Source organism: Zootoca vivipara, chromosome 3 (genome assembly GCF_965207765.1).
Source record: "Zootoca vivipara chromosome 3, rZooViv2.hap1.1, whole genome shotgun sequence".
Taxonomy (NCBI): Eukaryota; Metazoa; Chordata; class Lepidosauria; order Squamata; family Lacertidae; genus Zootoca; species Zootoca vivipara.
The window spans coordinates 58,242,776-58,257,499 of record NC_142586.1 but is presented as its reverse complement, the minus strand read 5'-3'; the positions used below and the strand labels follow the sequence as shown (position 1 = coordinate 58,257,499).

Here is a 14,724-nt window from a genome sequence, read left to right as displayed (position 1 = left end):
TGCATTCTGAGAACTTCTTACTAATTGTATGATGTGCTCTAAGAGGGCCAAACCCCACAGATTGCTGTGATAAGTATTACCCTCTCCTGAACCAATTCTGGACTGTAGGGGCATTTTCAGAAATAGTCTGGAATGTTCAGTGGGCTTGTAGAATTCAGCCTGTACTTACCATAAACAGCATCTGAAAGTGGCAGAAATTCTTGTGAAGATGCAAGCACGAAGCAAATGCTTGACTAAATTGGCTAAAATGTGAGATATGCACATATGCAAACATCATCCTTCTGTATTTTTTTTATTAACAGTTATCTTTTGACATGAATACTTACAGCAGTATGTTAAAGATACAGTTTAGTTCTTCGCATCACTGCATAGCAGTCACAATTTCACACAAGGCCTTGTTCAGACCTAACACTAAACCACAGTTTGTCTGTTTAACTTAACTGTAGTTTGTACATCCAAACCCTCCCCAGCCAGCTAACTATGACTTATATACAACCTGGAAACTAGAATATGAAACCATGGTTTGAAGCTGGCTCATGATTCTCTGCTTGCTTTAACTGTGTTTGTCATTATCCTGGGTTAATCCTTTTTTTACCCCAGCCACCCACATGGGGTAAGAGTTGTTAGAAATGCTCATGCAGCCAAGTGACTCTCACTGGCAGTTTTCCAGCTCTTTCCTCCCTCCCTCCTCTGCCTAGTATTAGGGTTCCTCCCACCACCCAACCTAGTTCCACTTTGCAATGAGAAAATTTATGCCATTTTTTTTACTAGCATGTATCCCAGCGCACATGTTGAAAGCATTCCTTTGTTCTTAGCATCTTACCCCAATTTTAAAGACAAATGCAGCTTCACAAAAATCCTATCTATAGCAAGTACATGAAGCTGACCTTTGTTCTTCCCCATTTATGTGCTTTTGGCAGTTCTGCTTCTGGGAAACACTCATGACCCTTCAGTACTTAGCTCTCTGAAGTCCCCCTTTGGTCAGTATCATGCTATCACCATGGACTCAGGCAGTCCAAGGATGATTGCTCACTCAGAGTAATCATACCAGTACCAGGTTTTGAAGATTGTAAACAACATGTGATAGCAATTATTGGGGAGTGGTTTTTTTTTTAAAAAAAAAATTATGTAAACACTCTGTGTTACTTTGTATTCCCTTGGAAAAATGATGTTTATGTGTGTCAGCTGCATTAGCAATATCTCAGCTCTGCTGTTGCAGAATAGTAGTAGCTGGTGTTACAGAAGCAAAGGACAAGAAAGAGAGGGATTTTTGTTGATGCATGAAGAAAAGTCCAAAAGGGAACTCTAGAATATGAACTGCAATGAGGCGATACTTAGCCAGCTGTCCAAAGAAATATCCTTGAAAGGGTTCAGTTGTTGCATCCATCAGTGCTGTGCAAAGATGAACACTATTAAAAGCTTTTTTAAAAATCTCACCACTCACAATAAGGACTCTGGGGTAGAACCATGCACCATGCTGTTCTACAATAAACTAGCCTTACTCCTAGATACAGATGCCACCCTTGGCTACTGTGGGCAGTCAGCAGCATTGGTGGCCAAGACAGGCCGCTCCATTGCTGGCTAGGCAGATCTTCTCTCCTGCTCCTGGAATTTCTGGACATGCATCTTTGCTGGCAAAGCTTCAGTGAGTGCCATTATCATGGTAAAGGTAAAGGGACCCCTGACCGTTGGGTACAGTTGCGGACGACTCTGGGGTTGCGGCACTCATCTTGCTTTACTGGCCGAGGGAGCCGGCGTACAGCTTCCGGGTCATGTGGCCAGCATGACTAAGCCGCTTCTGGCGAATGAGAGCAGTGCACGGAAACACCATTTACCTTCCTGCCAGGGCGGTACCTATTTATCTACTTGCACTTTGACATGCTTTTGAACTGCTAGGTTGGCAGGAGCTGGGACCGAGCAACGGGAACTCACCCCGTCGTGGGGATTCAAACCACCGACCTTCTGATCAGCAAGCTCTAGGCTCAGTGGTTTAGACCACAGCACCACCTGCATCCCATTATCATGGTAGCCATGTACAAGCATCAAGAGGACAAAGAGGCTGATGGGGACTATACCAGAAACAACTGCTATATCAGCCTGAATGTGCTGTCAGATGCCTCAGAGGAACTGTGCAATGGGGCCAAGAGGGCTGATGAATTGCCTGTGTATTTCCTACAATCGTTTGAGGACTGGTTCACCACCTTCCTTAGGTTCCAAGATAGGAAAGGAAGAAGAGCAACCACCATCCAGGGCTCTAACTACAGGTAAGAAAGCTTGACACAATGCAAACCTTGGCCCCATAGATAGGTTTGGCAGGAGTCGGGAGTCAGGAATTGGTTTTTTAGAAAGTTGGGAGCTGACATATGTTCAGGTATGAAATGGAGGTTGGTGGTTTTGGGTATGTTCATGTCTGTGGAAAGAGTCCATCTTACACTGCTTATGGTTGGGGAGTTAGGTGTTTCATTCACAGCTAAGAGGGTCTCTGTGGAGGCAGAAATTGGGCAAGAGTCTTTTGTGTTTACTGGGTGATTGGTAAAGCTGGGTGGGTAGTTCTTTCAGAGCTGGTGTTGGATGATTGAGTATCCACTGGAGTAGTATATGCATCCCTTCCATTATCATCAGTCATTTTTGGGGGTGGCTAACAAATTTCAAAGAAATGGCCATGGGACTGAAGGGAGACATCTTGCAGCAAGAAATTATTTTATTCAGGAAGGTTGAGAGGGAAGGATTTAGAAATGTTTAGGGCATTGTGTTTGGCATGAGATGTAACAAGTATGTTCCTGCCCCATTTTTGTAGCTAGGTAGTAGTAAGAGAACCAGTAATGTGAAGGCCATGCCATTCCTTGACCACTGCAGAGGCAGCAGAGTGGGCAACAAACCAGCATTGCACAAAAACAATCCATGGTATCAGTTGTGAACAAAATGCATGGCTTGGTTAAAAAAAACTGGTTAAAACGAACTCTGGCTTGGTGTTATGCTCAAACACCATCTATTGCTTCTGTTCAGCTTAATGCATATTAATACACAATCATAGTAGCTAAAGCTTGGTCCTACAAAAGCCCATGGGCTTTGGTTTTGTTAGGACCATGTGATACTATTTGGCATAGCTTTATGTAAAAAGATGTGTTTCATACCCAAGTCTAACTTCTATTTGCATGTAAAATTTATGTACCTAAATATGTATTGATTGAGTGTTACCAATGCTATGCTCATCATCTGTTAGCAGGAGAGGAATGGAGCCAATTTTCAGCTAAAAAATATTATTTGGAGGATCCCCCCAACCCTTCAGAACAGATTTAGGGAAGCATAGGTAGGTAGCAGAAGGGTGGGGAATAATTGGAAATTGCCTAAATCCCTGTTTTGCTGACATGCCTTCCATCAGTGGAGGGACAGCAGTGGATGCCATCCATTGTGCTGAAATATTTGCCACAATACAAAAGGAAGAGTTTCTTTTTGCAGTATGGTTCCCACACGAATAAATGCTATTGAGGATGTATTATGCCCATATCTAGCTAAAGAACTCACACTGACCAGTGAATAGACTGCTTGGTACATGACTTGCCAGAATAAGATAGTCCATGATAGCCATTCTTCCATTCAAAAATGGAAGAAGATAATACCCAGAGAAATCTTTCTTGTTTTTCAGACTTGGGGAGAACATCAACACACTCTAGAATTATTTGTTTCTTCCAGGTAAATGTGCTTAGGAATTGCAGCCTTTATTTAAAGTGTGTTTCACTGAAATCAGTGAGACTTCTTACAAGTATATGAATATAGTTTTGGAATATTTGAGTAAATTGCAGCTAGGGTTTTGAAGTGCACTGGTATCACAGTGTGGCCCACTTGCCACCTATATTGAAAAAGAAAGGAATCTGATAAGAATTGTAGAAAAATGTCAAAGTGGAGTTAAATATTGAAAAATTCTGTAATTTATCCTTTTCAGCAATCTATTCATCCCTCCCTTATGGTTGACTTCAATCTTCAGAAAGACACAGAGATACTATGGTAGGTAATTAAGGTTAAAATAATGATCTTCAATGGAATCCTAAATAGTTTTTTCTTATCCTGATATGTGGAAGAAAATCTTGAACAGTCTTTGCTATGGTTTTGACAAGTTAATGCTGATATTACTATTTATATAAAGCTCCTTTCTTCACAGGGTGAAAGAGTCCAGTTCATTTGATATTTTCACACTAATCTAAAGAGATCACATTAGTATTTTATTTTTTCAACCTAAGCTTTCCTTTCTGCCTTGGGACTTACTAAGGTTTACATTCCTTTGGCTTGGAGACTCTGTGGCTCTTGCTGTGTATTTCTTAGTTCTGGTTTTTGGCAAATCACTGATATTTTGCTTCTTAATGCTTGCTTTTAGTATCTGTTTTTTAAACTAATGGAAGTAGCACTTCAAGTCATTCATTTACACAACCAGGTTTCTCCTACAGTAGGTTGTAATTTATCACGTGCTTGTGGCACTGATAGAGCTCCCTTTTTAAATGAACAGTGCACTCATTTGTGGCAGGGAAGCTGAGACACAAAAAACTGATTACTGCTCTAGCTGTGTGAATTGGCTATATGGAGTTGCTATAGGCCTCATTAAGGCAATGAAAGTGTGGGCGTTTCCTAAGCGCAGATGTACCATATCTCATCTGAGTTTAATCAAAATGTAATGCTATTGTGTAGCTGTATGTTATAGAGTTCTTGAGCACTGTTCTTCAGTGAAATTCTTGCAGTATGTTGCGGCTAAAACTTGTGCCTGAAGCTCTGTTTGCTCAGTACACTTTCTTCCACGTTGTACAAAGGGAGAAAAAGCTTTATATTTCAATCTCTGAGCAGAAGCAAGCTCTTGATTTGGCTTGCAAACAAAATGTTATTTTGCATTGTTGTGAGTTTGCTGTTTTGCTGTGTTCCAATTCAGGCAACACCTAAGATTTCATGGTTGTTGACTTGTTGATTTTTTTGAAATCAAAGGATATTTAAACTTTAACATGATTCACATTTCCATTGTAGCATGCATACAGAAGAATTGGCTGACATGTAATTGCATGTACTCACTTGCCTTTTGAAATTAATCTGTCATAGAAACTCCCTCATAATTGTACAGTGGTACCTCGGGCTAAGTACTTAATTGGTTGCGGGGTGCCATTCACACCCCGAAAAATACTTAATCTGAGCGGTGATAACGTGCGTGCGCGAAGTGCCGATAGAGCGCTCATGCGCAAATCACGCAGATCAGTTTTGCGCATGCGCACATGGCGGAACCCGGAAGTAAACACTTCTGGGTCCGCGGAGTACTTAAACTGAAACTACTCAAACTGAAGGGTACCTAACCCGAGGTATGACTGTATAACAGTTTGGTTATCATGGAAATTAAGGAGTACTTATGTAATAAGAAATTTTATGGTAAATCTGGAAGTAAAAGGTAAAGTTAGTTAAGTCCACTCATCTCACTTTACTGGCCAAGGGAGCCAACGTTTGTCCGCAGACAGTTTTTACGGGTCATGTGGCCAGCATGACTAAGCCGCTTCTGGCAAACCCAGAGCAGCGCACAGAAACGCTGTTTACCTTCCCGCCAGAGCGGTACTTAGTTATCTACTTGCACTCTGACGTGCTTTTGAACTGCTAGGTTGGCAGGAGCAGGGACCGAGCAACAGAAGCTCATCCCATCGTGGGGATTTAAACCGTCGACCTTCTGATCGGCTCTGTGATTTAGACCACAGCGCCACCCACGTCCCATAAATCTGGAAGTAGATCACTTAATTAAGTGATTAATTATATGTGTCTAGTGTAAAAAAATAATGGATTGGATGATTTCCAAGATGATTTTTCTTTAAATTGTTAAAAACATCACTCTCTCAAACAAGTGCAGGAAATCTTGTATTTTTCTCTGAATTTCAGCAGCCCAAAATATGATGTAGCTATCATAATGAAATGTGCTTGGTGAAGCACTAGTAGATAAGCAAAACCATTAATGGTTCTACTTGTATATAGGAGAAAGCGAGTACAGACAATAAATTTTCTATATATTCAGTAACCAGTTACTCCCATATTTCTGCTAATTCTGGCATGCAAAACTGAGTTAAGGTTTTGAAAGAGATCATGAGATTCAAAATGAGCCGTTTGTGATTGTTGTAGGTAGGGTACTTCTCAGTATATGATAAAAAGAATGAGCTTATGTCTGACAGGAAATATGACTTTCAACAAATTTTTGGTGGGGTGTGCCTCTACTCCCAATGCTTGTGCATACATCTCAGCATATTCAATTACTGCAAAATTTCAGCAAGATCCATGACTACGATGAAGCCCTTGCTGATTTTCCCTAGTGTTTACTTCTCCAAGCTTCATCAGGTTGCAGTTTGCCACCATGTTCCTAAACAAGGTAAAATTTTGTGAAAAATATAGACAGATCATTTGAAAATACGAGGAGGTAGGGATTTGGCAATGATTCAACTGAGATGCAGCTTAACTATGGAGCCGCAGGTGTATCAAGCATTCAAATAAATTGCCCTTCTAATCAAACCCTTGGGCAACTGAAAACAGGCCGGACCAAAATGAGATGACTTTTGATAGCCATCAGAAAGTAATGGATGCTAGAGGTTAAGGCCTTTATCTGCAAACAAAAGTGTATTAATAGTCTAACATCTTTACAAATGCTTCCAATACTAAAACTAACAGTATTTTGTTCACAGTGCCATTGTTTATATAGGTAGCTTTCCCATAATACTTTGTTATTTCGGTATGGGATCAGTAGCGCCTTATATGTACAGGAGACACACATGTGCGAATATAAACAGGTCACAGATACAGTCATCAAAAGAGACATCTGGAAACATTTAAACTGTACAACTCTTCCCTTTTTGATTTGATAGGAAATACTGTTCATAATACTGGCATAAAATGGTTAACAAAATGGGGCACCACCATGAAAAAGCTTTGTGTACACAGAATAACCTTACATCAAGGTTCTTGGATTCCTTGTCCAGTGCACCAAATACAAAAATTAAAAAGGCTTAATTGTTTAAAATGAGACACTTTTCTCTTGCGTGGCCAGATGTCCTTCTGACGGTGCTGGTGGTGGGTTTTAATGTGCAGCCCAGCTGCCAGACTGAAGACTGTACATTGCTCTAAAGCTGTCATTCAGAAACACGCGTCACAGCATGACCCAAAGTGAATGCAATAGATAACCAAGAATGCACTGGTCTTGCCTGTATCCTCTAATCCTCTTATTAGTTGGTACCTGCCTACTGCCCCAGCTTCAGCACTACTGAAAAGCTTCTCATTCAAGCAGTTTGTGATCAGAAGTGATGAATGGCTTCAGATAGTAAGATGAGGAAGTGGGATTTGGCAGAACTTTAGGGCCAAACCCCGAAGTGGTGTAAGTTTAGTTGAGGAGGACATCTGTTGCTTTGGCTTTCCTCCCTGATTTCTTCGCTTCCTGCATTGTTGACCATGACCCAACAGACCCCTTAGGGTTTTGTTCACTGTTGTGAAAGGTAGTAGCACTGTAGCAGAGTGCTAAGCCAGCACTATGGGGCTTCTCCTTCATTTAAAGTCTGTTCTTCGTTTTCAGTCATTGGGACTGTGTGGTCAGTGCTCCTGCTGCTGCTGTATTGCTTATGAAGCAGACTTCTCCACTTGGTCTTGTTCCTCCTCAGATGATTCAGCATATTTTCAGATAAGGGTGTGTTCCCAGTAAAGTTGGCCCATTCTTCAAAGAGTGGCTCTACAATGTAGGTCATGAAGCCTGAGGGAAAACACGAGGCAAAGCATATCAGCAGCTAAGTCAGCTAGGCCTTCCTGCTAGTACAAAGCTTAAAATAAAACCTGTGGACCATGTTTTCTTCAGCAGTGTTGGGAGGGGGGGGGAAAGCAGGGGAAAAATGGCAACATTGGAGCCTCATGTAGCTTCAGGCCTTCAATTTATTTAAATTTCATGTAAATTTATTTTAATTAAGCTCACAACACCACCAGTTGCTTCTATGTCAACTCCTTTCTTCTCCTGCATTCAGCAACGGAAATTGTCTAATAAAAAAGGGCAATGGTATAACACTGGAACTGTTCGGACTTGCCCCATGCAGAAGCTTGAATTGGTTGTCTAATCCAATTTTAAGTTTAAATTGAATTAAATTTGCATTTGTTTAATTCCTGCAGAGACTTTGAGCTAGCTCATCTATTAGCGCCCCTGTCTAGTTCAGGAAGTCTTAGGGCTACTTTGCACATTCCAGAAAAGGATATTACAATTGTATATTTTCATGGTGACCACTGTTATAATGTGAACGGGAACTGGATCTAAGAACTCTTGATAAACACCTGTTCAATGTCTGAAACAGTAATTAGAGTTGGGCCATAAATTGTTACGAGCTCATTTCATGTGATGCTACTATTAAAAAAATATCAGACATTTATCTTTTTGAATTTGATCTCTGGGTAAATTCATATTTAATTACTCAAAGAAGACAGACACCAAAACAATTTAATTTGTCATTGATTTTAGCCGTAGCTGGTCAAACTTGCATACCCCAAAGCTCAGAGAAAAGTAGAAGCATTTCTTTGATCAAAACATTTAAAGGTTATAACTATCTTTTTTATTTGGCAGGCACAGGACCAAAAGACAGATGATTTATTTTTTAATGGAAAACAACCATTTAGTTATTCAGCTAACTTGAGTCTTGTCCTTCAATTCTGTCCTGGACTTAAGAGGACTTTGTAAATATCCAGGTTTGGGGGAGAATGGAAGTTTTTTTTTTCCATCTTAGTGACGAATCATTTGAAAGAGGTAGGTGAAGTAGATCCTCCAATTGCTTATTAAAATGTGCAAAACTGGGGTGCATCACACATCGCCACTTCACAGGCGCATGTGCTTTGATGTGTGCAAAGGGGGAAAGGGGAAGATGTGGAGGATTCCTGGAAAACTACGAACAACTTGGTCTTTCACAAATACAGGGTTTCAGATTTTGTTTCCTTGTTAAGTATGTAATTGAGGCTGTATTGTAGAAGGTAAGAACAAGGTTCATCTGAGGTACTTCATGCAGCACCCTTTTTTACTGGGTTGGTGGTAATGAATTCTGTTTTTTTAATTATAGCTAGTAATAGAACCAATGTCTGTCCCATTACACATAGATTTTTCTCCTCAGAAAGCTGAAAGTGATTTGAAAGCAGGAAGACTGAGCATGGTGTCTACATTATATCTACTTTTCTGTCTGGTAAGCAGGCTTCAGGTGGTGGTGGGACTATTCTGGTTCTTCAAAAATTTTGCAAAATGGGTTTTGACATAGCAACAGGACATGGGGAAAGAGCTTTTACCACCACATGCAGCTCTCCATCTGCTGTCTGTTTCTAGCCTTTAAAATGTCTGAGGCTTCATTTTCATATTTCATCTTTCACTCTCCTACCCCACCCCCCACATTTCACTTGTCTGACAAAGCATCAGATCATGCGAGTGAAAAATTCCATACGGATGATCTGCCCTGTATGTACTTTTTAGTTACTTAAGCAGCTTAAATTTGTCTCCTGCATTGTTTGCAAAACTAATTTGACTTTGGGTAACTTTTACATAAATAATCTATTTGTGCTTCGTCATTTGGTTTTTGATCAAGCTAATGATGGAAGGCATTGCATACTCACCAATTTGTATACTTGGTATTGTGTCTTTCTGCTGATTACAAAGAGGGCTTACTTCCAAGTCAAATTTCTTCTCCATGTCACCTACCAGAAAGAAGGAACAACTTTTGAAGGCTTATCTGGGTGGTGGTGGTTCTTTTGTGTCTGTGTGATATACAGGACACAGGTTAACAAGAGATTAGAAACGTCTATTAATATACTAACCACATTTGAGGCTGCAAATGTGCAAACAAACAAAAAGCTTCGTCATTGTCTAGTATTCCTGCACTGCTGTATAAAAGACACATTGTAAATAGCCTTTAAAACCATGCGTCCTAACAGTGCTATCCTAAAAATGTCTCCCAGAAGCCCTGCTGGATCAGACCAAAGGCCCCCTTAGTCCAGTGACTTATTCTTACAATATTTCTAAAAACCAGGTACCTATGGGAAGCCTGCAAGCAGGTAATGAGCACAACAGCACTCTCCCCATGTTTGCTGCTCCTCGGCAAACCTGTATGATACTGGAGGGCAGGGTGCAGCCACCATTGCTAGTAGCCACTGGTTGCCTTATTTTCCATAAATTTGTCTCTAAACTAGTGCTCATTATTACATTTTGTTGTGAATTCTACAGTTTAACTATGTGTTGCAGGAAGAAGTATTCCCCGCCCTGTCCTGAATCTCCCACCATTCAGCTTCATTTGATGAAAATGGTTTTTAGTATTTTTAGAGGTGGAGGAAAATTTGTCTCTATCCACATTCTCCACATGATGCATAATTTTATCCATCTCTAGCATATTCCCCCCTTCAGCTCCCTTTTCCACACTAAAAAGCTCCAAATATCCTTCAGAATGGATATGTTTGATCTGAAGGAGCGTCTCCACCCCCATCGTTCTGCCCGGACACTGAGGTCCAGCTCCGAGGGCCTTCTGGCGGTTCCCTCATTACGAGAAGCCAAGTTACAGGGAACCAGGCAGAGGGCCTTCTCGGTAGTGGCACCCACCCTGTGGAATGCCCTCCCACTAGAGGTCAAAGAGAACAATTACCAGACCTTTAGAAGGCATCTCAAGGCAGCCCTGTTTAGGGAAGCTTTTAATGTTTGATGGATTTCTGTATTTTAGAATTTCTGTTTTTTTGGAAGCCGCCCAGAGTGGCTGGGGGAACCCGGCCAGATGGGCGGGGTATAAATAATAAATTATTATTATTATTATTATTATTATTATTATTATTATTATTATTATTATTATTATTATCTTTTTGCAGTCCATGGGACTCTCAAGAGTCTCCTCCAGCACCATAATTCAAAAGCATCAATTATTCGGCGATCAGCCTTCTTTATGGTCCAGCTCTCAGCTCTCCTTCATGGACATCTGCCTTGTCGTGGCGAAGGGGCTTGAATAACTCAGAGAAGCTATGAGCTATGCCGTGCAGGGCCACCCAAGATGGACAGGTCATAGTGGAGAGTTTTGACTAAACGTGACCCACCTGGAGCAGGAACTGGCAAGCCACTCCAGTATCCCTGCCAAGAAAACTCCATGGACAAACACAACAATATCTTGTAGTCCAGCTAATTAAACAGCCTTAGTTCTATTAACTTACTTCTGCCCTTTAATCCTAGCCACTTATTCAACGAGGCCTTAATTCTGTCAACCTATTTTTGTGAGAGGCTTAAAGTGAACATTGAGCACTGTGGGATGAGTAAATGCCATTTCCCATTAACAAAACCGGATTGAGTGTCTGGAAACCCAAAGTGAAATGTATGACCTGCTGACCTTGCCTGTAGAATTCCTCACAAACCCGTTCACTCCACTGTCTGCTCATCTCCCATAGCCGGCAAGGATTGCAGATGTCTGCACACTTTAGCGCAATCTGGAAATAAGGACAAGATGGTATGAATGACGCAGTAAAAGATACTGCACTCCATACACTCAAAATGAATGTGTAGTATAGGCCTGATGTCTATTGTGCTAAGAACACCATTGTTGTTTATGGGCACAAGGATTGCTCAGTCCAGTATTAAAAGTTTAATTCAGCACATTTTTGGGGAGTTACTAGATTTTTCATGAATAGGAATAAAATTGTAAGGGGAGAAATTGCAAATGAAATAAACACACAACTTGAAAAGTAGCATCTAAAAGCAAGTGTCACCCACTCCTTCTAATAACCCACAGAATACTTGGGTCAAAATAATAATAGTAGTGATTTTATAAAACAAGGTCAATTCCAGCCAATAAACTAATATATAGAGTTCTGTTTTGCATAAAGCAAATATATTGTCTTAAATGTTAATTAACCGTTTTTATGGAAGGATCATTCTGGATCCAGGTTTGTCCATTGGAACCTTGGTACCTGAACATTTCCAGAATGCTTCTGCAAAACCATATGTTTTTATTCTGCCATATATGATACATTGACTTTGATATTGCCATGGTCATGATTTTCTGCTAGACTTTAGAGATGCGTTACCCTGAGTTTCCTCCATTTGTCAGCTTTGTTTTCTCACTTTGTAACATAACTTGGCTCCTGTTCAGATATAGGTCAGATAACACGCCCTTTAATTTCAGGTGCATAATAATTTTTAACTGGTTCTGGTCTTAGATTTGTAGATTGTTGCATGATATGCTGTCAGGTGTTTCCAAACTACCCTGAATGTTCCATGAGCTGGCCCACAGCAGCTCTGTGAATCAAATCTTTGGAAAACTTAGAAAAATAGACTGAGCACAAACTACTTGATATGTTCTAGCATAACTTCAACTTTTTAAAGTTTCTGATACCTTGGTAGTCCTTATATCCATCATGGACTTAGTAAAAATATATATGATCCAATAGTTTTCTTGCTTTGCTCACATTAGCAATGCTACTTAATCATAATAAACACCAGTTCATTAATCATTTAATTAGATCTTTCAATTAATTAGTCTAAATCCTGAATTAAACCTCATAAGATATTAATCACAGAATTGATCAGTTGATTGGACAGCAAGAGCATTCATACCCAAACACTTAAATCTCGATACACTATTCATTAAGCAACCAGAGAGTGCATTACTCAGTTTAATCAATTTGCTCACTTCTAAATTTAACCTCCATAAGTTGTTCATCAACATCAGGAATTTCCCTTCTGAGGTAAAATGCTTTAGCCTATATCTTTTGGCTAAAGACAAAATCAGGAAGACACTGTAGGGGAAGAATGCTTGAGCATCGTGCTGTGGTCCTAGTGGGTGAGGGTATATATCAGGACAGCTGTTTTAAGTTGTGTGACTTGTTCTTTTTATGATTACTAGGCTTTTATTCTCATTTCCCTCATCCCAAATACTGCTTCTGATCACACATGAAATATCTCAGCCCCTGTGAGGAGGAGTTCATTTTGTTGTCTCCTTTTATCTTTCATGCAAATATGGCTATGCCATGAACATGCGCAATACTATTTTGGTCAAAGAACATAAAGTACAAGGTGTGAGAGACTAGAGGCAAGATAGACAGGTAAGACTGTAATTACGCTTCGGAAGAAGGAGCCTCTGCTTCGTGATTTGTTCCTCTGACTCCTCCACAGTAGCAGCTATGTTAAGCAGTCTGCAGGCGGGCTTTCCATTTGAAATGGAATAATGATCTAAGATTTATATATATATATAGCTAAAAGCTATGAAGTAGGAGGCATCTTCTACTGTCATTTCTTTTGTTAAGCAATCAGCACAAGTTATATTTCAGGTTAATAACCATAATAGTGGGACCTTAGTTTGAAGATCCTATTACCTACTGCATTATAGCTAGAACAACCAATTTGAGTCTTTCTGAGCCTAAATTAGATTTGGCTCTGTCACTGCCCTCTGAAGAACAGCCAAGCGAGACATGATAGGTAGAATGTAGCAGATTAGAAATATTTAGGGATGGCTTGGCATTCACTTCTAACAGAGTTAGGGGAAATGATTATTGATACTAGGCAAAAAGAAGGGCTACCAGCTTCTTTTCTGGTAGGGCTCTCCTGCCTTTAGTAAGATGCCTGATTAGCAGAATTTGCAGAAGTGAAATGCTTCCTAGTTGGAGATACATTGATTGTCAAAGCTGCACCTGCTGAATTGTGCACGGCAGGCTGCTTAGATGTTCCATGCAGCACATGAGTAGTAGTATGCTGATAAGATAAATAATAAGGCTAACTATGTGCAGGAGTGTACTGTATCATTTTCATAGTTAACAAGACATCAGCCATTGATGCATAGGAATATGCAGCATAATTCATTAAAACTTGAAGTTCACTGTTGTCTAAATGGCTTTAGGATACGTCTCTGTGGAATAACTTTCGGTGCACACTTGAGTAAGAAAAAGTATTAAATACATCAGGTAAGTGGAGAGGAACAGCAGCTCACTTTAACTGCTATATAGTAGCACCTAGCATCTCTGCTGCTATAATGGTATAAGTATTCACAAAAAAAAAAAAAATCCAGGACCTCTTCTATAATGGAAACAAAATGCATTAAGGGTGAGGCTTTGATAGAAAAAGGGACTTGTATATCTTTGCTGAACTTTTTAGAAGTTGGGAATATCCTCCCACTAAATATAAGTAGTTTAATTGCAGCTTTTTCTACTCAGACATCATATGCAAAATCCATTTGAGATTTTCATGTGATGCAATTTATTTTTGCTGGTATTTCTCTATAAAGGGGAGATATTTAGAGCAGAGCTCTGTCTCAGTAACAGAGGCTGACGTACCTTCAGCCCCAAAGTTTACATAACGTTCACATAATATATGCAGCCAGATCCTAGTTTAAAGCAGCAGAAAATGGTTAGAATTTGGCTGGCATGCTGACATGTTTCCAGTCATCCCATGACCCTGCACATGAGAATAATTATGTTCCCATCAGCAGGACCACAAATTTTTGAGAAGCCTGGTTCCTGAAATTTGGTATTTGTTTGTGTGTAAATGCTCAGAGAAAGCAAACTATGGATGCCAAATTTTATGCTGTAAGAATCTCAGAAAGAAAAAGTAATAGAAAATCCAACAGAGAAAAAATATAGGTGAAAACCCCCCCACTGTGAATCTTGTAGGCAGCTTAACAGATTGGAGAGAACCAAGGGATTCAAGTACTCCCCCACCCCACCCCAGCAACCAACATTGTTTAAGATGCTCATTGC

The 14,724-nt window shown here is 40.1% G+C and overlaps 2 protein-coding genes across 13 annotated transcripts in view; one reads left to right on the top strand and one right to left on the bottom strand.

Annotated features, from left to right (window-relative positions):
- The first annotated feature begins 303 nt into the window (after positions 1-303).
- On the top strand, positions 304-13,081 carry LOC148686266 (uncharacterized). Of its 3 annotated transcripts, XR_015949325.1 has the most exons (4): positions 304-2,264; positions 3,944-4,005; positions 9,132-9,200; positions 13,034-13,081. XR_015949325.1 is itself a non-coding variant. In XM_088667277.1 (3 exons), exons 1-3 carry the CDS (start codon positions 2,023-2,025, stop codon positions 9,137-9,139), a joined length of 312 nt encoding a protein of 103 aa, XP_088523403.1. In that variant the 5' UTR covers positions 304-2,022; the 3' UTR covers positions 9,140-9,228. The 3 variants fall into 3 exon arrangements, 2 of the variants coding, with proteins under 2 accessions (XP_088523403.1, XP_088523402.1); XM_088667277.1 differs by lacking the exon at positions 13,034-13,081 and having other exon boundaries at positions 9,132-9,228; XM_088667276.1 differs by lacking the exons at positions 9,132-9,200; positions 13,034-13,081 and adding an exon at positions 8,594-8,754.
- Positions 6,589-14,724, bottom strand: part of PDE7B (phosphodiesterase 7B) — a 231,494-nt gene continuing 223,358 nt past the window's right edge. For all 10 annotated transcript variants that reach the window (XM_088667270.1, XM_088667269.1, XM_088667267.1 and 7 more), the window contains 3 exons: positions 11,367-11,463; positions 9,622-9,702; positions 6,589-7,741 (listed from right to left, as the gene is read on the bottom strand). In XM_088667270.1, the coding sequence (XP_088523396.1) occupies positions 7,524-7,741; positions 9,622-9,702; positions 11,367-11,463 (396 nt within the window). In that variant the 3' untranslated portion in view covers positions 6,589-7,523. The remainder of the gene's footprint in view (positions 7,742-9,621; positions 9,703-11,366; positions 11,464-14,724) is intronic.

Bases quoted from the DNA above. Each gene is read 5' to 3' on its own strand.
- LOC148686266 (XM_088667276.1), top strand. From the start codon at position 2,023: ATGGTAGCCATGTACAAGCATCAAGAGGACAAAGAGGCTGATGGGGAC. The intron at 2,265-3,943 runs GTAAGAAAGCTT...TATCCTTTTCAG, and splicing joins ATCCAGGGCTCTAACTACAG to CAATCTATTCATCCCTCCCT. The intron at 4,006-8,593 runs GTAGGTAATTAA...TTTATTTGGCAG, and splicing joins AAAGACACAGAGATACTATG to GCACAGGACCAAAAGACAGA.